Genomic DNA, 21,827 nt, shown 5'->3' with positions numbered 1-21,827 from the left:
TATAGAAGACCATGCAAGAAGAAGCTTGCCTACTAAAAGGCCCTGTCGGTGAGGTCTACCAGAAAGATTGAGACAGCTTCCTGTAGATGATGGTATGATGGTCAGCCCTTGGTGCCCCCTTATCAGACAATGATGTAATGTGTCCCAGAATAAAGTTCCAGTAGATATTTAGATCTATTTAGCCTTTAACCACTACTTGTCCAGTACTGTTATTATGCCATGTTTATTGATTGATTTGATTGTATACCAGCCCATCTCACATTCATGACTTTGGGCAGCTCACCTAGTTAAAACAACCACACTAAATAAATAAATAAATATCCATTAAAACCAGATTAAAACATAATAAGCAGGAAAATGCAAGTCACATGTTATGTATCATTTATGATACTTTATTCCAGTTATGCAAAACACATCTTTGGGTAAGTAAAGAGTAAAGCTTTGGAACCAACTGTATGTACTATATGAACACTTCCATATATTTTTCTTTGCAAGAATACAGAACGGATTGGCATCTTTGGGGAAATATTTTTCAATTCCCGATTCTAGTCAGAAATCCTAGGATTACCTTATTGACTCATATCTAGATATTAACTAGGTCTGAAAATTTAGCTTTTTAGAATCAACGTTTTGGGATCAAGGTCAATGTGAACTGGTCTTTCAGGTATGTCAATTTTAAAATTATTTTCATATATATGTATATATAAAAGCCATAGTTTTTTGTTTATTTTCTTTGTAAAGGAGATAGCAATAGCATTATAAAAATTAAAACTATAAATAACTACAATATTATTCAATAACATTCTTCTTGGTCTATTTCCTAAATATTTTCCTGCTTTGCTTGGAGAATCATAGTGATAAATTAAATTATGCATGTGTTGTTACCATCCAGAGTTACAGCAAAAGCACTCAAGAATGAAAATCTCTTAGACATGTCTACAACTTATGTTAACATACATTATTGCCTACTTTTTCCCCAAGAAGTTGATTAAATTTTTATTTTGTTAAGTGTGAATGGTACTGTCCTTGTATGGAATGCCAGTTAAGGGCATGATAAGCTCCAGTAAAGCTGGCTCAGCTGACCAGCTTAATTTAAAAAAAAAAAAAAAACTTGTCTGCACTGTAACGACTAATATCAAGAAGCTTCTCCATTAGCATTTCTGTAACTCCCAAAATGAAAAATGAAATCATTTATCTTAGAGAAAATAATCTTAAATATTTTGTTGGGCTTTTGTTAAAGAAACTATAGTAATTACTTTCTTTTTTTTAATGATCAGAAGGAATAATATACGACACCAGTGCTTTTCCTGGAAGACAATCTTATTGGATGCTTAATACATTCAGGATTGCTGGACCAGTGGAAAAGGGATTTGATTATTTCCCTTTTCACTTTAAATATAAAATAGAATAAAAGATAAATATGTGTGACTTTCCTTGGAAAATATATTTAGGAATATGCGTATTTGTTTTGGCTAAAAGGGATTTTCCATCTTTTGCAGGTAAGAAAATATACCTAATAATTTGTGTCTCTGTCTATGTGCTTTAATATTCATTTATAAGCCATTTTACTAGTTAAACAGTTATTCCATGCTTTTGTAATTAATGAAAATTCATTTAATTAAAATGAGAGGGAATAGCTTATGTTTATAGGGAGCTAGAATCAGTCTTTCTGTACTGGAATCCAATGATTATCTGCAATTCTTGAAACTGACAAATTAATTGTAGGCTACAATGTCCCTATCTTTAACATAAGTATAAGCATTACCTAAGGCTTGCTTTTATTGAAATATGTATATCATAATAATAAATACTAAGCATATGTCTATTTTATATTTACAGAGTAGACTCAGTAGTAGCTTTTCTCAGAAAATAACTACTCTCTTAATATTGTTCATATTTGTCCTCAAGCTAGTGGCAAGAATATCATGTTGTAACTCTTCTTATAATGGTTATATATATTTTTCATTTCAAATAACATTTTTAAACATTGCTAATACTTTATTATTCATATAGTCAATGAATTGTTCAGCTATTTATCATTTTCCTCCTTGTTAATTTTTACAGTATGCAAATAGAAAAATATGTGAACTAAGTCTGATTAGTTTCCACATTAAAAAACATAAAACAGGAGCTAATCTCAAAACATAGCCATCATCAAGAGATTTAGATTAGCCCATTCATATTAGATGCATAAATGGTGCTTGAAAGTTTTATGCTGTTTGTCCAAGTTAGGCTGTTACAAATAGAAAATGTTTAAGAAATGAGTCACAGCAAGTTCTCTGAATCTGGTAGGAAAATTCTGTAAGATGTATGCAGAACACGTATGAGATACTCTATATAGTCTCTGTATATGAGAAAGGATTATACGGACTATATAGAAATCAGTCTCATCACCTAGGCAGAAATATGTTTTAACAATAGTATAGGAGTTTCTTGAGATCTATGGAAACAGAAATGCTAGCTGTTCTTCTTCTTCAATTGTAAAACAAGCTTATTTTTCTTATTTTGTGGCACAAATCTATATAATAAACATGTTTTCTTTTGAAATCTTGATTATTATTCACCAATCACAAAAAATCCCATGATGATGTTTTTAATAACAAAAGATTTATATTTAAGAGTTATTATTTGCAATACTATAACAACAAAGAATGTATTATTATCTAGTGGAAAAGGTATTATAATTATTATGATACAGTTTTTTATTAGAGTCATATCCTGCCTTTTTGTTCAAGAACTGAAGGCAGTGTACATAGGACTTCCTTTCCTTATTTTTCTTTATATCAACAACTGTATGAGTTGGGTTGGACTGAAAGAGAATGACTGGCCCAAAGTCACCTAGTGGCCTTTGGTGACTAATGGTGGACTAGGATATTGATCTCCTTAGCCTCAGTCCAACATTTTAACTTCTACACTGCTTAGTTATCATCCATATTACCAGATGTGTACAGAAAGGTAGACTGGAAACATCTGAAAGATTATAGTTCTTAATGAAACTTATAAGATAGTGTAGTATTATAGCATATTTGTACCTCCTTAAAGATATTTCTTTGTGATGTTCTCTGTTTACCAACAGAGGAACTAGTACCTAAGGATATTTCTTTGGATCTTTCACCTGATACCTGGCGAACAAATAGAAATCATCCTCAGTTTCTGGATTCTAAGCCTTTTCTTGACTTCAAGGAATCACGGAAGTTCAGCAGGCATTTATTTCGAACAAAAAGGTCCATTTTCTTTCCTACTGGAATTAAAGTATGCCCAGAAGAGTCTATAGAACAGGCTACTGCCAATCATCTTAAATATTTCAAACTTAGAGGTAAGTGAGCAGTCCAAGGCAACTGCTGTTTCTTTAGAGATTTATGTGAATGTTAGAAACCCTCAGAAAAGCAACCCCGTTGGGCTGATGTTGGGTCTATTGCCATTTTTTAAAATTTGCCTTGTCTTCTTGTTACTCATCAGGAAGTTGTACCAATGAAGGATATAGGCTGAGTAAAGATAACTACAACTGAAGTAACAATTACAGCAAATAATAGGACAATTAAGGACAGCTGTCTATTTGGATTTTTGTTTTGTTTCACTTGTTTGTTACCTTAAATCATGAATTTCCTGCAATAGCTCAAGACAATACACATAGTACTCCTACAGCCTGGTCTAATATGCTAACCAAATTACAGCAATTGGCTTCAAAGCTGCATGGATACCAGAACCTAGATTTTCCCATCTTAATTCAGTATTTTAATTATTATGCTACTTTTCCACTATATATTAGCAAAGTAAATTCTCCTCTCACTATATTAGGACTAGAATTTAAGTTATTTCTGTTACCTCAAGGGATAGCCACTAACATATGGGAGATTGAAGAAGGCAATGTAAATTTTGTTTGGAAAAGTTATGTTGCTTCTCAGTGCAGGCAGGCTTAAAAAATTATGTGATATATGAAAAAATATGACAGCTCAGTCAGAGTAGGGGTTTGGAAGAAACATATATACACACGTATCATTTACTTGACTATGTGAATATTACAAATGAGAATAACATAAAGCTTGTAATACTTAAATTCAATTCCACAGAGACAGAAATTTTCCAGAGATCATGAGTTTATGCATTGCCAAGCAGGATCAGAAAAAGGCATGGTTGCCATAAGAAGATGTAGAGAGATAGCTTCAAGGCATTATATTTTCCTACAATGAGCTGTGTAGTATCTCTAGACTTCTAAGCATAGTCTTTTTAAAAAAAATATTGTGATCTTGAGACAAAGGAGAAAGTGCTTCATTCCTTCTCTTCCATTTATGTCCATTTCCATTATACATTTAGCCTCTATAATTTATATAATTTGACCATAGTTTCCATGTCTCAATATCCAAACAGATTGGTTATATTCCTAAGAACCTGTACAGTCATTTTCCACAAAATGTTCTTAACTCTACATATAGAGTTCACTACTTCTCTCTAAGTTTCTTCATACTTATAATCAATTAATTGTATCTGCTATCTTTAGTGCTATCTTTAAGAATGGCAAGCTTAATAAAAGGGATTTGCGGGGGGGGGGGGGGGCTATATTTAAGACATTTAAATGCTGTCTTAAAATAAATTAGAAACCAAAGGGTTGAAGTGGTAGATGTAGTGCTGTAGATGTTGATTGAAATTAGGTAATATTTTAATATCGCATCTGATGTTAAAGAGCTTACACAAATTAACAGCACAGAAACCTAAACAAATATCTCCTGCATCCTGCCAATTTACCATTTACCAATAAAATATCTTGCCATTAAATGTCCTTCTCTGTCTTCAGTTTATGTTTCATCTCTTCTGTTTCATTTGAGTAACCTGCCATTTCTGCAACATACTGTACATTCTCACATACTCATGTCTCCTTCCTTCCTTCCTTCCTTCCTTCCTTCCTTCCTTCCTTCCTTCCTTCCTTCCTTCCTTCCTTCATAATAATAATAAAGTTGGAAGGGATCTTGGAGGTTATCTAGTCCAACCCCCTGCTCAGGCAGGAAACCCTATACCATTTCAGACAAATGGCTGTCCATTTGTCCATCTCTTTCTTTCTTTCTTTCTTTCTTTCTTTCTTTCTTTCTTTCTTTCTTTCTTTCTTTCTTTCTTTTTCTTTCTTTCTTTCTTCAATTCCAAATAGCAGTTTACTATATAATTAAATCTTTTCAAATATTTCATTTTTCTTCTGCTCTATTTGTTATTTATTTGATGTGATCTGCATTTTGCAGAACTGTTCCATTCTCCGGAAGGCCTACAACAGATGGTTGTTTGATCCCCTGATGAGGGCTGTCACACCCAAAGGCCTCTGTGAGGAATGACAAGGATTCTTTAGCCCAGATGGTCAAAGTAGCTGTGAACTGACATGACATTTTTCTTTCTCTCCTCCTAGGCTACCTACCAACAAGAGAATGAATTGATATCTAGAATAAGATTGACCTACACTGATCAAAAGTGCTCCTAATAATAATACTGCTAGTGGTGTAAAATTCTAGGAGAGAAAGGCTTCTTTGAGGCTTTAACTCACTAATTTTCTCATGTTGAGTAACAAACTGTTGGACACTTGGGAGTTAAATTTTAAAAGTTTAGTTTGCCTGAGCCAAAATACTATACATGGTTCAATGTTTTAGAAACACAAATGGGATTATAATTGGATTAAATTGAGGAACTGCTGGTTTACATAAATGACCGAGCAAGCTCTCCAACCCCCAAGTAACTAAGCAGGACTAGTCAGGCACTGATCCCCAGCAAATCCCTTTCTGGAGAATGACAAGTAATAGACTAAAGCATCTTACTGTGTGTAATGATGAAAAGGCATTTGATTGCAATGTTAGCTGACACTTCCTGAAAAGAGTAAAGCTTTTTGTGAGGAAGACTCATTGTATAGAGAGCATTATGACAATTTATACAATATGTTAGACTGTTCACTTAAAAGTTTAAATAAAACATACAATTCCCAAAGAAAACTGTTCTCACACTGAATCCTCCTAAGACACAAATTAATTTTAATTTTCTTGTTGTAAGCCCCCTGAAGTATCCCCCATAGCAAGATAGATGGCACATAAATTTAACAAATAAATAATAATAGAGGCTACCCTTACATGACTGAAATCATACTAAATGTTATTGTCAAGTGTCAATGATACAAGCCAATAACTCAGCCTTTGCCAATTTGATCATCTAAGCTGTAAAAACTGAGTATAATGTAAATTGTGAAATATAAATCTGGAAGATAATAGGTTGCAGAAGGCTGTAATGAATAAGCCCGTTATATAACACTGTGAGTTTCTCAGGTATTATTTTTAGATTATTTATGTTTGTAATTATTCAATGAGTTTTTATTCTTTCTTAGGAATCATCTATATGAGATGGGTGGTCATTTGAAACAAACAAACAAAAAATAAACAATCCAATTATCCAATATTCTGGAGAATTACACAAGAAGTTTCAAGTATTAGCATTTGAAAAATTCATGGTATTGATTGTTTAGGAATTCTGATTTCTATGATAGACCAGATTTATCTTACTATTCATTCTGTTCAGATAGATTTGCTACATGAGCTCAAAAAAACCTGCCTACTTGGCGTAGACTGAAATATAATTTTCTATATTTTAAACTTATTTAATACATTTGTTTTAAAGCTATTTTATCATTTGGAAAGAGGGAGGAAAAGTGGTGTATGTAACTATACAAAAAATGAGGTTTTTCTAAGTGGAATGTTTAAAAGTTCTATATCACAAGCCATAGATGATTTCTTGAAATTTATTTCAGACAAAATATAACAAAAACAATAGACAATGAACCATGTTCTACAGCTGATTGAAGATTGAAGAAAATAATGTTCTAATTGGGCCTTTTATCTCTTCATTCAGTTTTAGTTGAAGAAAGCTTCTCTTGGCATCACTTCTGTGTGATTTATCTGAACAAGATCGTTGTCTATATGCACAAATGTTGAAATTTTATTTTCTTCATCTTAACTTTAAAGCTCTTTCTTGCAGGAAATCATGAAATTCATTTTTCATTTTCGTTGAAGTTGGTTCATAATTATGTGACATTCTGGCAGTGTAATTCTACCTTGTAATAATGCATGAAGACACTAATAGAACAATTAACTATAAATATATACACTCAATAAACTTAGTGCAATTTAAGCCACATTTAGCTTAAGAATAAATTGAAATAATTGAAAATAATTTCTCTTTTGTTACTATTCTTTTAGCCTTTTCTTTAGAAAATTGTATTTATTTTCAACATTCTTCTGTCATTGTTTAACTTTTAATCTTGATAGCTTTTCATATAATATTAACTTACCAATTTCTCTCTGAGGAGAAACTTCCTGACAGTGAGAACAATTAATCAGTGGAACAGCTTGCCTCCAGAAGCAGTAAATGCTCCAACACTGGAAGTTTTTAAGAAGAGACTGGACAGCCATTTGTCCGAAATGGTGTAGGGTTTCCTGCCCGAGCAGGGGGTTGGACTAGATGACCTCCAAGGTCCCTTCCAACTTTACTACTACTATCATTATTATTATGATGTACACTGTCAGAAACTCTATACTCACAAAGAGCTGTGCCTTTTTTCATTCTTAAGTAAAGCAACTCTTTTCACTTCTGTGAGATAGCATCCAGATTTTTGCAGACCAGATAGCCCTCTACCATATGAACAGAATAGCTCTTTCATGGTTTCTAGTGGATGTCTAGACATTTTGTACATTCTAACATTCAGTTGAAAATAGTATCTCTTTTTAAATTCTAATCCATCAGGATTGTTCTTGTGCAGTAGCAACAACAGTATCTAGCAGCGTGTTTGTGCATCTCTCTCTCTCTCTCTCTCTCTGACCTAATACAACAAGATAATTGTTACATAATAGTGATACTGGTACTTTTACAGTAATAGATTTTTCTTTCTTTCTTTTTTAAAGTCTGCCAAGAAGCTATTTGGGAAGCCTTCAAAGTTTTCTTGGACAGACTCCCAGGACAACAAGAATACCAACAGTGGCTAAATGAATGTGAGGCAGGAACTATGAATATATTTGAAATGGGCACCAATTTTAGTCAATCTGAAGAGTATCAAAGCTTCATAGCAAAGGTAAGAGATATGGTGTTTAAGAAAATATCAGTTGGACATAGTTTCAGTTATAGTGAAGATAAGATATTATATGATGGGAAAAGGATGTGCATTTTTGAAACTGCCTTTTCAATTATTCTGTTATTTTATTCTATTTTTTTATTCAATAGTCTACTAAACCAGTTAGCTGTAGCTTTAACTATGTCATACTGGACATGATAAAAATAAATTCAGAGTTTTCAGGCTATGGGAAATTAGCACTTGACATCTAATTTGAAGAATCTCTTAAAAATTTATTGTTTTTCATTTTTATAATGTTAGTATTTATTTGATGTGCCTAAAATTACTTTGAATGTCATCTTGCAAATGTAAAGTAACAAATGTTGGGAAATAAATTGTGAAAGAAAAAAAGTTTTAAATATATTTCTGAGAAATCATTATTAATTGTTATTACAATCATTAACCAACACAAAGCAAATATAACTAAACACAGAGAGTTTTTAGTGCTTTCTGAGCTTTGCAGACATTTCATTACCCAATAAGGTAACATCATCAGTGCGAGTAAGTGTAGGGGGTGCTCGCTATTTATTTACAATAGTGCTATTGCATATAAATAGGGAGCAAACCCTATCCAGTCACAGTGGTGATGTTACCTAGTTGGGTAATAAAACATCAGCAAGCAACCAAACTCAGAGAGCACCAGCATAAATGTGAACCTAGCTACATAATATGTAATCTCAGGATTAATTTTAGAAAGCAGGAATTGCACATATTTTTTTACTAGTAAATCCTGTTAATGTTATTCAAAAGATGAATAATTAAAGCACTGTATGTTTCTATATAGTAATTGTGCTAGCCAGAGGCTAAAATTTTAATAGCTGCAGGCATATATTGACCTCCCCTAGAATGCACTCTTACTCACATTTTGTCTAACAGCTAGAATGAATTCTTTTAATGCCATTAGCTGTAGGACCATGCCCAGGTATTTAAAGCATAATAACTTTGCTGTTGATAGACCAAGGCAAACATTTGAGCTAGTTTATGGCAAATCAGATTTATAAGTGGGTCTGATTGATTGACTATGTATGTACCTTTAGGTCAGCATCTATTCTTAACAATCAAACAGATACAGTACATTTTTCTTCATAATGATCTGTCCCTATCCAGGTCCTTTGAGTCTTCCAATATTTCACCTCTTGCCATTGTAACTGAGCCTATACACTTTGCTACTGATCATCCAGATATTTGAATATTTTTAAATGGCTACAGTACCAAGTGCTTGTCTGCAATGCATTTCTTGGCTGCTTATTCCTTTACAATTGATGATTGAGGCTAAAGGGCAGAAACTATCTAACACTTCCCAAAAAAATTTCATTTTAAGGCTGGTTATTTTTTCTGCTGTCATTTTTTTGGTCTTTGTACTTAATTTTAGTCCCATTTTTTTCACCATGCTCCTAGATTTTTATTACTGGCACATGCAGACCCTTTGCATTTTTGCTGTCAGAAAAATGTCGTCAACATTGGGCAGTTTCTTCCTCCAGTTGAAAAGAAAACATGCTCATCTTTTTCCAATCCAGATTTCCATGGTACAAATATATTCAACATATAGATTGAATAAATAACAGAAGAGTATAAATCCTTGTCTCATTCCTTTGCTACCTGCAGAATGTTTGTTTGCCATGCTCTGTCCATAATGTGGCTTCTTGACCTGTTCATCAGTTTTGCATAAAACAAAACACAACTTATCTGCCATATCATTTATACAGAAATTGAATCAAAGAGGTGCTAATATGCAGATTTGTTATATACCCTTAGCAATTGAATATCAAGCCAGCTAGAATTAGTCTTGATTTAGCTGAATGTTCAGAAGGAATAAATAATTGAAATTAGCTTGGTATCATCTAATGTTAAGTAGCTTTTTAAGTACTGTACTTTTCAATAATAAAACTGCTATGATGTTCTGATATAATATATTTGATTTAATCAATGGGCAATTGGGGCTAAATGAATTATATGGATTGCTGATTCTAGTCTTTGAATTGAGTGTTGCATTTTAATGTTATTTTCTGCATTTTCCCAAAATAATTCCATGCCGTGATATTGTCATTTCCTTTGATTTCTTTTTTTGTTCATAAAAATGTTAGAGTCTGAGGATCCTTTGTGGCAAGGAAGTATACAAAAGCTGGAACTCAACAAATTAATTATCTTATTATAATTGTGTGATATCAAATGAAATCCACTACATTAGTAAAGTGATATTAAATATATGCTTATCTAAACTTTTTTTCCAAAAGTTGTACAAACCTAAAAATCTAATTAAGGAATTAGTTATTTTAATCAGCTGCATAAAACTATAGAAATATTTATGACAACCATCTGTGAAGGCTGCAGTGATAGTTACAAGTAAAATATTTTTTTTTAAAATGAAAAGGTTGGAGAAATGTAATATCTTTGCTAAGGCACATATAATGATTGTATAATGTATGCTTCTAGTAGTATTTGACTTTTAAAAAATAAAGAGTCTTTAATAAAGGCTTCTAAATGAGTTTTGGGATTATATTTTAATGAAATAAAAAACAAACTATTTAAATAGTGTCATTTTAAGTTTTTGTTCAGAAGCATCTGGGAGCAATTTAATCAACACATACCTATTTAATGAAGCTGACTATTCCAGTTTTTTAAAAAAAAGTTAAAGAAACAAAAACGTATGGCATACTACAAATGTTATAAATTGCAACCCATTTCTGCAATCTCAATTTGCTCAGGTGGAATGGTTCTAACATATCAGAACCATAACAGGCTGTTGAAAGTAATGTTATACTTTTCTGCCATGATAGACTAAATTTGCATTTAGTCTTACACTCCTACTATGCAGCAGTAAAATTGCCAAGACCAGAATAGAGTATCAATATTTCTTTGAGTTGTTTTGTGGTCTCTGTAAAAATCATCTGCTCAAATACTAAAACCAGACACCAGGAGCGAGTCCTTAATCCCACAGTATCCAAGGTGACAGCATACTTATGTTTACCATCTAGCCCAAACACTTCCAGTAAGTGTTATTTTAAACCTGCTGGTTTTCATCAGACCAGCTGCCTAAGTGATTTAGAGTCAGATACGTGTCCTGGGCTAACAGAGTCCCCCCTCCCGCCCCCACTGTTTCCAAGTTTGCACCTTGTAATCCAATATTTCTCAACCTTGGCAAATTTAACTTCAACATGGCTGTTTGGGTAATTAAGTCCACACCTCTTAAAATTGTCAAGATTGAGAAGCTGCAAAACTAGTGGATATTTCATATTTGGTGAATATGAATTCAGTGGTTAGTTTACAAAATGATAAAACACAGAATTGTATTGTGATAACCACCTAAGCCAGTGGTTCTCAACCTTTTTAATGCCACGACCCCAACTGGTCATAAGTTGAGGACTACCCATCCGGTCGTAAGTTGAGGACTTTCCCTGCCCGGGAGTGCTGCGCATGCGTGGTGCCGCCCCCTGCGCCGGCCGAGGCGTAACTGGCAAGCTGCAGAGACCACTGGCTGGGCCACCAGCTGGCCCAGTCCAAGGGAGGTAAGGCACCCGCTGGGCCCCATGCACATCAGCAACCCTCCCTGCGCTCACCGACCTCCCACCTCCCACCCCTGGCCCTCTTTTACTTACATTTTTAGTAGTTGCTCAGCAGGGAGGGGTGGAAACTTCCAGACCGCTCGCCTTCGCTGCAGACAACTTGCAGCACCATTTGCAGAATGGGACTTTTGGCAGGCTCAGCAGGGCAAAGAAATCCTGGACAATTCCTATTGGCTTTTGAAAGCCAATAGAATTAGACTCTATTCAAGAGAGTCTATTCTATTGGCTTTCAAAAGCCAATAGAATAAAAGGGAGTAGCACAGCTAAGGAAAAGGGGGAAAAATGGCGGACTGCGTTGTTTGGCGACCCCTGTGAAATGGTCGTTCAACCCCAAATGGGGTCCCGACCCAAAGGTTGAGAACCGCTGACCTAAGCTATCGTATGAACAAATAATTGCTAAATATTCAGGAAAACTTCAAAGTTTATGCATTTTACTTAATTGTTTATTTAAAATGTGCAATAAATAGGCAACCATATTTCTGACAATGACTATTCCCACTGCAATTTTTGTGATGTTTGTATATTATTCCTTAAATGTGCATTTACATCCCATTGTTTGAATCCATCTATAATATAAGGGTTTCCGTACCTGGAAGAGAGATTTGTAAGCCATTCGGAATCACCGAAGGTGGGCAGCCATATAAATTTTCTAAATAAATAAATATGCTGATCAGTGACTAATATTTGGGCAGATTTCTGTGTATGTCTTTTCCCCCATTCAGATAGTTTCTAACTGATTTTTCATTAATGCAATCATTTAGAAGGTATTACTCATTTGCTACCTCAATTGCAATATTTGAAAATTTAAACTGTTATTTCTCTTTTAAAAATATTTTAATTTCCCCCATTAATTTTCAATTATTGGTTATAAATTCTGCTCCTACCAGTAAAAAAATAAAAATAAAAATGGCACTTTTCCACAAATATGTATATCGGTATCTTGCACTCTTATCTGCTCATTGACACATTTTATTTCTCTCAATGAATTTCTTTGTTTAGATAGGGAATCCATTCATAAATATGCCTGCTAAATAATAATATTATAAATAATCTTTAAAATATCCTAAACAATGCATCCTAATATATCTAACTAGTGCTATTTTCCCAACAATATAAATGACATGCATGTGAATGTTGCTTTATGATTTCTTATTGGCAATGCTTATGCTTAATATCTTCATTAGTTTGATTATTCTATTTTGAATGCTTGGGAAGCAAACAGAAATAACTCTTAATCTTATTTAAGAACATTAAATATTTCAAATTTCCTCCCCTTCTCTAATTTGCCTTCGAAATCATAATAACTATTCAGAGTGTCCAGTATCTATTTTTCAACAACTGGAATCAAGAAAGTTAGATTGCCTAATCATTGTTTGCCTTAACACTAATAACATATATGGATTTTCCTTTAATTAAATGTACAAATTAATCTGAATCAGCACACTATATAATTCCCATATATTTGTTTTATATTCCAGTTTAGCCAAGCAGCTAAGGCAATTATCAACATAGGAAAAATATAAAATGAAAGCAATTCACTTTCAAATAAACACATTATATTATATGTGCCCTGCATAAATAGAAAATAAACATCTCTCTGAAACCTTTTACTTTTTAAAACAAATATTAGTTGTTGGGAATGAAATTCAAGTTTGAATCCTGGTGACCGGACATCTGTGAATGAGGTGGCATGACAACACAAATCAAGATGTTGCCATGATAGTGCAATTGAAGCCCCACCCATTTTTATGTGTTAAATGGGGACCTTTCATCTGAAGTCTTACATAACCCTATTCCCTAATAATGTGGCTATTAAATTTAAGCATCTATTGAATTGATGCATTTATTTCAGTAAACATATATGTCTTCAGCCTACTGGGGGCTTTCTTTTGAACGTTTTTATGAATAAATAAGAATGAATGGGCTTGGCTATCTAGAATGCTTGGGACACATAATAAAAAGCACATATATAAAACATAAAATATAACATAAATTTATAAAATGCAATTCCATATTTAAAATATGGTTTTCTATTTTTCTAGAAATTGTCCTATACTAAAGAAGCAATGGATGGGTGAGTATCTATATTATTCTATATTTTATAGTTTAGGTAGTCCTTGAATTACAATTACAATTGGGAACCACAATTTCCATTGCTAAACAAAGCGGTTGTTAAGTCAGTTGTAACTGATTTTATGGCCTCTTTGCTGTGTTATGGTGCAAGTGAATTACTGCAATTGTTAAGTGAACCATGTGGTCATTAAGCAAATCCAATTTCCTCCATTGACTTCGCTTTCAGTTTTACTCCTGCATTTATGATTTTAAAACCAATTTGCAATTTTTTGGCATCATTTTACTTAACAATTCTAGATTGTTTTAGGTCTTGATTATAAAGATTAGAGCTAATTGTGGCCTGCCTGATAAATACAAGATCATTTCAAAGATTTGTTGAAAATAATCACTGTTCATATGCCACAAACAATTTCAGGTAATTTCAGAAGAGGTCTTTATAATATAAAGTTTTTTGAAGCATAAAATATATATCCCCAAATATTGAAATTGAATACTACCTTCCCAGAAAAATAGAAGAATGTCAGGGGTTCTTTATAAGTTGAGACATACTGAGAAACAGTCAACTGGAATAGTATTTAGGGAGCTCAGAATTTATTTATATGTTAAGATATTGTAGTACTTTCTATTAAACAGGAAAAGTTTTTTTTCTTTCAAAGAGCAGTTATAAAATTTAAACAGTAAAAGAAAAAAATAACTGTAATGCCACTTGTTCCTATTTCTACATCCTTTTTTCTCTTTTAGAAAAAAGGGATAGCAGCTTATTTACACTGAACCAAAATTGTTTCATACTACCCACATGCACACAGTGAAAAATGAAGATACAGTATATGCAGCTATTATGTTAAGTATGCTTTTAAGCGCACAGGCTAAAACATGATTTCATAAGGACTTTGTAAAGAAGACTGCTGTAGCACCTACACATAATAAGAGTTATTGGCATTATGTATTAATGCCAACCTAACCATTGTAATTCCTAAAGCCTAGAACTGCATCTTAGAATGTCATGCAGATGACATGGTTCCGAAAGAAAGCAGATTTTCAAAGAATTTTGAGGCTTTTTCCTCTAAAAGAATCTTTTATTATTCTGCATAGCTTCGGCACTAACAAAGTTAAGCCAGAAACTGAATCCTCCCTCCCCCAAGCATCTGTAACAAAGCATAACTCACTCCTTCATTTTACAGTCATCAATCACATTCTCCAATTAATGTGAACCGTGAGGTGCCCCTCCCGTTGCAGCTGAGCTGACCTTGGCCACACTGTGCCCAGACATTGTTATGGTTAACTTGCATACTTTCCCACCCCTTAACCTACTGCTATCTGTCTTAACTCTAGAAATGCTACTCGGCTAAATAAAACAGGTTTGCTTCTTCATATATGGCAAGCAAGAACATACGATGTTAGCAGTCTTGACATCCGGCCCTCCTTACAAAAAGAACAGACCCTGGAATATAAACATAAGTATAGGTCAAGGGTTATTTTTCGGTTTGTTGGGGTGTTTAACATGAAACTTTTTGATCAATCTGTCAGCTTTCACTTCCCTGGACGTCACCCAGGTGGCTTCAGACAATGGGTATCCCTTCCATTGTACCAAGTACTGTAGTTTCCCCTACTTTCAGGTAGGTCCACTATAAAGTCCATAGCTATTTCTTCCCAGTCTGACGACCAAATCAGCTCTCCTGATAGTTTTGGCCTTGCTCCCAGCTGTGGAGTTTGCCAGAGTTTCTTCTCCACTGTCTGGGTAGCTGGCCCCTCCCTTCCTGGAGAAGCTGCTGCTGCTGTTCCTCCTGGAGAAGCTGCGGCTGGGGGGGTGCCAGCCTCAGGCACTTTTTTCCCTTCCATGGCAAAATCTTCCCCTTCTCTTTGTCAGCTGTCCCCGTTAGCTTAGGGATAGTGACTGGGGTAAGGGACCCCTAAATGAATTTAAAAGTTTGTGGTTTCTGGCTTGATGACATGGTTCCGAAAGAAAGCAGATTTTCAAAGAATTTTGAGGCTTTTTCCTCTAAAAGAATCTTTTATTATTCTGCATAGCTTCGGCACTAACAAAGTTAAGCCAGAAACTGAATCCTCCCTCCCCCAAGCATCTGTAACAAAGCATAACTCACTCCTTCATTTTACAGTCATCAATCACATTCTCCAATTAATGTGAACCGTGAGGTGCCCCTCCCGTTGCAGCTGAGCTGACCTTGGCCACACTGTGCCCAGACATTGTTATGGTTAACTTGCATACTTTCCCACCCCTTAACCTACTGCTATCTGTCTTAACTCTAGAAATGCTACTCGGCTAAATAAAACAGGTTTGCTTCTTCATATATGGCAAGCAAGAACATACGATGTTAGCAGTCTTGACATCAGAATTATATTTGTTTCAGAGAAAATGCCTTTGATAATATAGGATCTTTTCAGTTCATTTCACATTCATTTTAAAATCCGACTTTGTTTTTCTTGAACAAAATGAATGAATAGTAATTTGGGAAATTACTAAAACGAAAGCCAATATACAAACGAAATGTAAAATGGCAGGTTTTCTGTATAGGTTTTATTTCCTCTAGTGATTTGAGTTCCTTCCTCTGCAGTCAAAGAATATATTCCAAACCCAGGCTTACAGTATATTATATCTACTACATGTCACACTTGATCTTTCAGTAATGACGAATATTAGAGCTTTATTTTATTCCACTTGGTTTGCTTAGATTTAAATCTTGACTGAATTAATTAATCTTAGTCTCCTGAAACTTTTTTCCTCTACTGAAATCATTGGTTTTCACAGATGTAACTGCACATCATATCCTCCATTCCACAGAGGTTTTTTTGTTGTGTTTTTGTTAAATTGTAGATAAATGGTTCAGATTAAAGGTCAAATAAATGGAAACAAACAGATATTTCTACATAATGTATTTATGCATGGATATTTTCAGGAATATTCAAGTCTCTATACTTCGATTTGGGTTTCATAAAAATAGCAATTCTGTAGAACTTAAAGTTTTCTCAATCTCAAAGGTGCTTTTTCAAAGGCAACTGGACTGTTTTTCCTTGAGGAAGAAGAAGAGAAGAAGGGGAAAAACAGTCCAGTTGCCTTTGAAAAAGCACCTATGACTTGGATGACTGAGAATCACCATAAACAAAGATTTCTCAGGTTTATAATTGTAAAGTGTCTTAACTCTTAAGGGAAAAATGGAGGCAGTTAAATAGCTCAGTTTGTATTCTCAGGTGCCATCATTGATTTTAGAATAATCATCTATTTATAAATAGATAACATTTAGTTATCTCAATTTCTGGAAGATTTCTTCTGAGAATTTTGGCATTAAATACAACAAAATGCCAAATACTGGCTTTTGTTTTTGCTTTAAGTTTTAAGTGATGCTCAGATGTTTTGGGATTGCACCCAAGGCTCCTATAATTATTAATATTGTCTTTTCTTCTTTTCTTTTTTGCCATTGATATTCTACTTTTGTTTGCATTTCTTTGTATTTTATTATTTTCGGTCCTTTCTTTTCTATTTTGTTATTATTCTTATTATTGGAAAACGATATACATTTTAAACTAGGTACAAGTCACCATAGAAATGTTATATTAAGGACTTGGGGATGGATTAATATGTTTTTTAAAACACCATGTATATAAACTTACAATAAAGAAAAAGCGAGGCATATCCAGAAAATATCAAGCATATCTTTGCTAGATTTGAGACAGAAAATATAAAAAGTTACTTCTGATTGCAATGAAAATATAATTGATAATTTCTGGATTTAATGATCTCCACATGATCAGGTTTTCCTCATTAATAGTGAGATTATCACAGTAAAAATGGTGAGACACACAAGCACACATACACTCATGATTTGTTGTAAAAGCATTCTACAAATAGCATTAGATTATTTATCCATTTACCTCTCTTTTCTGAAAGAACCATGGGAATAAGGGCTGTTATTTTTGAAAGAAAATATTTAATCTATTTTCTTCTCGCTCACACATAGACACACTTCTTTTTGTTTTTCTTATTTTTCAATTTTAGGATGTCAACTCCTTCTCCAGTTGGTGATACTACCACTTTGAGAGGTCTGTTCTGCTTAATTTGTCCACTGCCTGATTTGTGAATTAGTGAAAAGGATGGAGCAAGATGATTAAGGTTTTGCATGGGAACAGAGTACATAGAAGTGGTTTGGGGTCCCTAGCTATAAAAAGGAATGACATTTTCTGTGCAAAGAAATGCTGCACTAGTGATGGGCCAAGTCAATATTTATTTTGCTGCAATAACTTAGATTCCAATTTTCAATGGGTCATTGTTAAATGTGACTAAAACTTTAATCAGACTTATTTTGTTTTGACTTGATCTTAATCTTTTCATGCTTGGATTGTTCTTTATTTAACAAAATAGTTTATTTAAAAATAAAGTGACACTTATTATTTTCTTTAGAAATAGTTGCCACTATTCCTCCTCCTGATGTGGTCTCAACTGAAAGTCATTTGGAGAGAACTGAAAAAAGAGAAGGTCATGAAGTAAGCTTAAGTGCTATATAAGATTGCTTTAATTTTTATAGATGTTGCCTGATATGTATTGGAGCAGTAATAATTTCATCCAAGTTTAAAAAAATCCTTTATTATTTTTTACTTCAAAGGCTAACCAAGATTAGAACAATATTGAAAATCTCTGCCTAGTAGTTCAACATTTTTTAAAATTCAGAATTCATCAAGTTTTGTTTAAAATGAATTTATTTTATTTCTGCCGCATTTAATAATTGAAAATCCAGCTCTATATACAATGGTATAGAATAAGCCCATTAATGAAAACAAAACATGGTTCTCTTCTCTGATCACGATCTACTTCCATGATTTCAGCTATATCCATAACCAGCTGTTTCCCTCCTCCCTGTTTTGGATCTTGGGTGAAGTTTCATCTCTCTGAGACATCCTTTCCTCCATAGAAGTCACCAATTGATATTCTTTTCCCTTTCCTATTGTGAACCTATATTCTCACACAACTTTGCAGTCTTCCTTTATTCACAGCCAGTTCCTTCCACAACAGTTTCTCTACTCCAGGTAATCCTTGACTTATGACCACAATTTGGACTGGAATTTCCATAGATAAAAATGCACTTATTTTTTTTTTAAATGTCATTTACTGCATCACTTAGTGACAGCAATCTCAGCAGTCTTGGTTGCTGAGATTGCTGTCACTAAGTGATGGCTTCAATTGAGGTGGGTACTTATTTATTCCATGTTTAACAACAGTCTTGGTTGCTGTTGTTAAACATGGAATAAATAAGTACCCACCTCAATTGAAGCCATATTAGGCTTGGTTCCTCCCAGCCCCAAGTCTGAGTAAGGTAAGGGACTGCCTCCAATTCCCACCCACCTAGTTTTCTTCCCCCAATCCCTGCTCTTTGGCCACCCTTCACCCTGCCTTGTAGGGTGGCAAGCAGCTCCAGAAATGTGCAGCTCTACTTGTCACATTATAGGAAGCTGCACCTTGCATCCCAAGTCCTCTACTGACCTGCACTCTCCTGTTGCAGCTGACTTTCCCCATCTTCTTGCTCCCACTACTGCAGGGGCAAGCTGAGGCTGACCTTCAAAGCAAAAAAAAAAAAAAAAAAAAGAGAGAACAAAAAAATAGTCTCAGAGCTGCTGTGTACTAAAAAGCCTCTTTGCACCTCTCTCTCCCTCCCTCCCTCTCCTCCCTCCCTCCCTCCCTCCCTCCCTCCCTCCCTCCCTCCCTCCCTCCCTCTCTCTCTCTCTCTCTCTCTCTCTCTCTCTCTCTCTCTCTCTCTCTCTTCTTTCTGCAGTGTGAAGCCTAGAACCAGTCTTACCTGGGATCATGGTACAAACAGTTCCAGTTTTTTTCTTTTATTTTCAGCAAAAAGCCCAGTCCCTATCTGACTCAGGAACATGGTGCAAAGGGGCTCTGGGTATAGAAATATAGTGTGGGGAGGTTGTTTACGACTAGAATTCATTAAATCAAATTGTTCTTTTGCTTGTGTGCTTTGCCAGGTCAGTAATGAGATAACAAGAGATTATACAAAACTAATGAAGCCTGTTCATGAGCAGTTGGTTGTGTTCAGTATTCTTCTTCCTGAAGAGAAATACATCAATGAGCTAAGCGACCCCTCCACTGAAGAATATCAACAACTCTCTCAACAATTTATTTCTGAAGTAATTATACCACCTATACATTTTTGCTATACACTTTAAGAGTTGCTCTTGCAGGTTAGAGATCAGGAAAGATGAACATTAGAAAAGAAGCCAGGATTCTTAACATTAATAAACATTTATTATAATGGTTCCTATACTTACAGTGTCAGAGATTCATTCTCCTCAGAAGACAACAATTAGTTTGGATTGTGGTGAGGTAGGCAATCCTTGGACATGACCTACAAAGAGTTGCATTTGGTGGGCATGTTTTATAGCCTTTCAACCTCTCTCTCCCAATTACCCCCAGAATTGCTTAGTTTTAGACAATAGCAAGAAAAGGTTATATATTAGTGAGGATTGCTTTGCTAAGACAAACATTGGAAATCATTATCTAATTGGGATTAGAGCAGGACATTTGTTATCTCATAATATGCAAGAGTAAATAGAGATTGTCTAAGCAATCTCTTTTCCAGGTCTTAATCAAAAAATGATAACTCAGTTGAAGTTAGCTAATAGTTGAATAGTGAGAATGGCAGCCCAATATATTTAAGAATGTTAGTCAATTAGCACTCATTGTTGCTGTTCAAGCTTCATAATATTTGCTTCAAGTGCTCTGTGAAAGATGCCTTGGAAATGAAAGGATTCCTGTTTTATTCCTATCCAGAATAAGCATGTTAAATGCCAATAGAGAAATGCAGGATAACCAGTCAAGTTTATCATATTTCGGTATTTAAAAAAGTAAAAACAGAAACATTAACTGTATGTTTTATCCAGCTTTCCTAAACCAGACTTGTATTAATAATGGTCACACATGCTTAGTTATTTAAGAAGAGAGATTCCCCCCCCCCCCCAGCTCTATGTGTTATTCTTGCTGTAACTATAAACAGTCCTTGACTCCTCATATTTTCTGGCCTTGGTCATAATGCTGCAATTATTTATATTATAATCTGCTAAAGGGGAAGGCACTGGTTTTAGATCTTACTTTTCCTCTTTAGAAAAATTGGTATAAACAGATTTTTATACCAGGCCTGAACCTGAATGTCAGATACACTTTTTAATCTGGATTGATTTATATGTGCCATTGTTCAACTTAATAGAACATGGGTTGAGTGATCTATGAAATAATGGTTACAATATTTTTACAAGCTCATGAATATACATATTTAGTATTCTGACAGCATTTCATATAGGGAAAAATATTTATAGTGTAATCACAGAAAATCACTGTAACTGTAACAGGGCTCGATTAAGCTAGACAGCATCATTTTCTAGCTGTGCAGCCAAGTAGCCATGCCATAATATAAATGCTTGATCAGATAGGCAACTTGGCTACAGTTTTCTTCCTTCATCTTTTGCCATGGTCTTACAGTGCTTAGACAATCTTTCTCTACTGCAGAATGTTTTAATTATGGCTAGAGTATATGTACATCAGACATTTTTTATTGGGAAAGAAGGAATATTGAGATAGTCAAATTGTTTTTCTGCCTATGAAACATTCTTGATGTGGGATGTGGATTACATAATTTCTTCATTTTTATTTATTTAACTATAATGAGTGCTGGATTCGGAGTAAGAATAACCACATGATAGTTAAACAAGTGATTTAGACAAGAAGGAAATAGTAGTTTTCAGCTTAAAAAATATAAATTTTAAATGAAACATACAAGAAATTAATGAAAGTTGGAGAATTTTAATAAATGAAAAAGATTGGATTTGTCACCTTTGGAAGAAAAAAAAAGAAATAGATATTTGCTGAGGAATATTTAGTAAGTAGAAATGGCTAATCTCCAAATCAATGCTCTGATAGAACTTCTCAAAAATTTGCAAATAGTGTACACATGGGGGACAAATTCTGTGACCTTATAATTATGTTACCAAGACCATTTCAAGATAATAATTGATTATATTTCTATGGCGCTTCTCATTGCAAAGAATCCAAA

At 34.1% G+C, this 21,827-nt stretch overlaps 1 protein-coding gene across 3 annotated transcripts in view; it reads left to right on the top strand.

The window, feature by feature from the left end:
• The first annotated feature begins 1,121 nt into the window (after nucleotides 1–1,121).
• The window catches only part of IMPG2 (interphotoreceptor matrix proteoglycan 2), a 34,790-nt gene continuing 14,084 nt past the window's right edge, over nucleotides 1,122–21,827 (top strand). For 2 of the 3 annotated variants that reach the window (XM_039322483.1, XM_039322482.1), the window contains exons 1-7: nucleotides 1,122–1,499; nucleotides 3,077–3,316; nucleotides 7,920–8,086; nucleotides 13,731–13,762; nucleotides 17,774–17,817; nucleotides 18,176–18,258; nucleotides 19,747–19,908. In XM_039322483.1, coding sequence (XP_039178417.1) covers nucleotides 1,421–1,499; nucleotides 3,077–3,316; nucleotides 7,920–8,086; nucleotides 13,731–13,762; nucleotides 17,774–17,817; nucleotides 18,176–18,258; nucleotides 19,747–19,908 — 807 coding nt within the window. In that variant the 5' untranslated portion in view covers nucleotides 1,122–1,420. The remainder of the gene's footprint in view (nucleotides 1,500–3,076; nucleotides 3,317–7,919; nucleotides 8,087–13,730; nucleotides 13,763–17,773; nucleotides 17,818–18,175; nucleotides 18,259–19,746; nucleotides 19,909–21,827) is intronic. The other variant, XM_039322484.1, reaches the window with a different exon arrangement.

This window comes from Crotalus tigris, unplaced genomic scaffold (assembly GCF_016545835.1).
Source record: "Crotalus tigris isolate CLP2741 ecotype Arizona unplaced genomic scaffold, ASM1654583v1 scf7180000024115.3125172, whole genome shotgun sequence".
NCBI classification, from domain to species: domain Eukaryota; kingdom Metazoa; phylum Chordata; class Lepidosauria; order Squamata; family Viperidae; genus Crotalus; species Crotalus tigris.
This window is presented reverse-complemented; position numbering and strand designations above follow the sequence as displayed.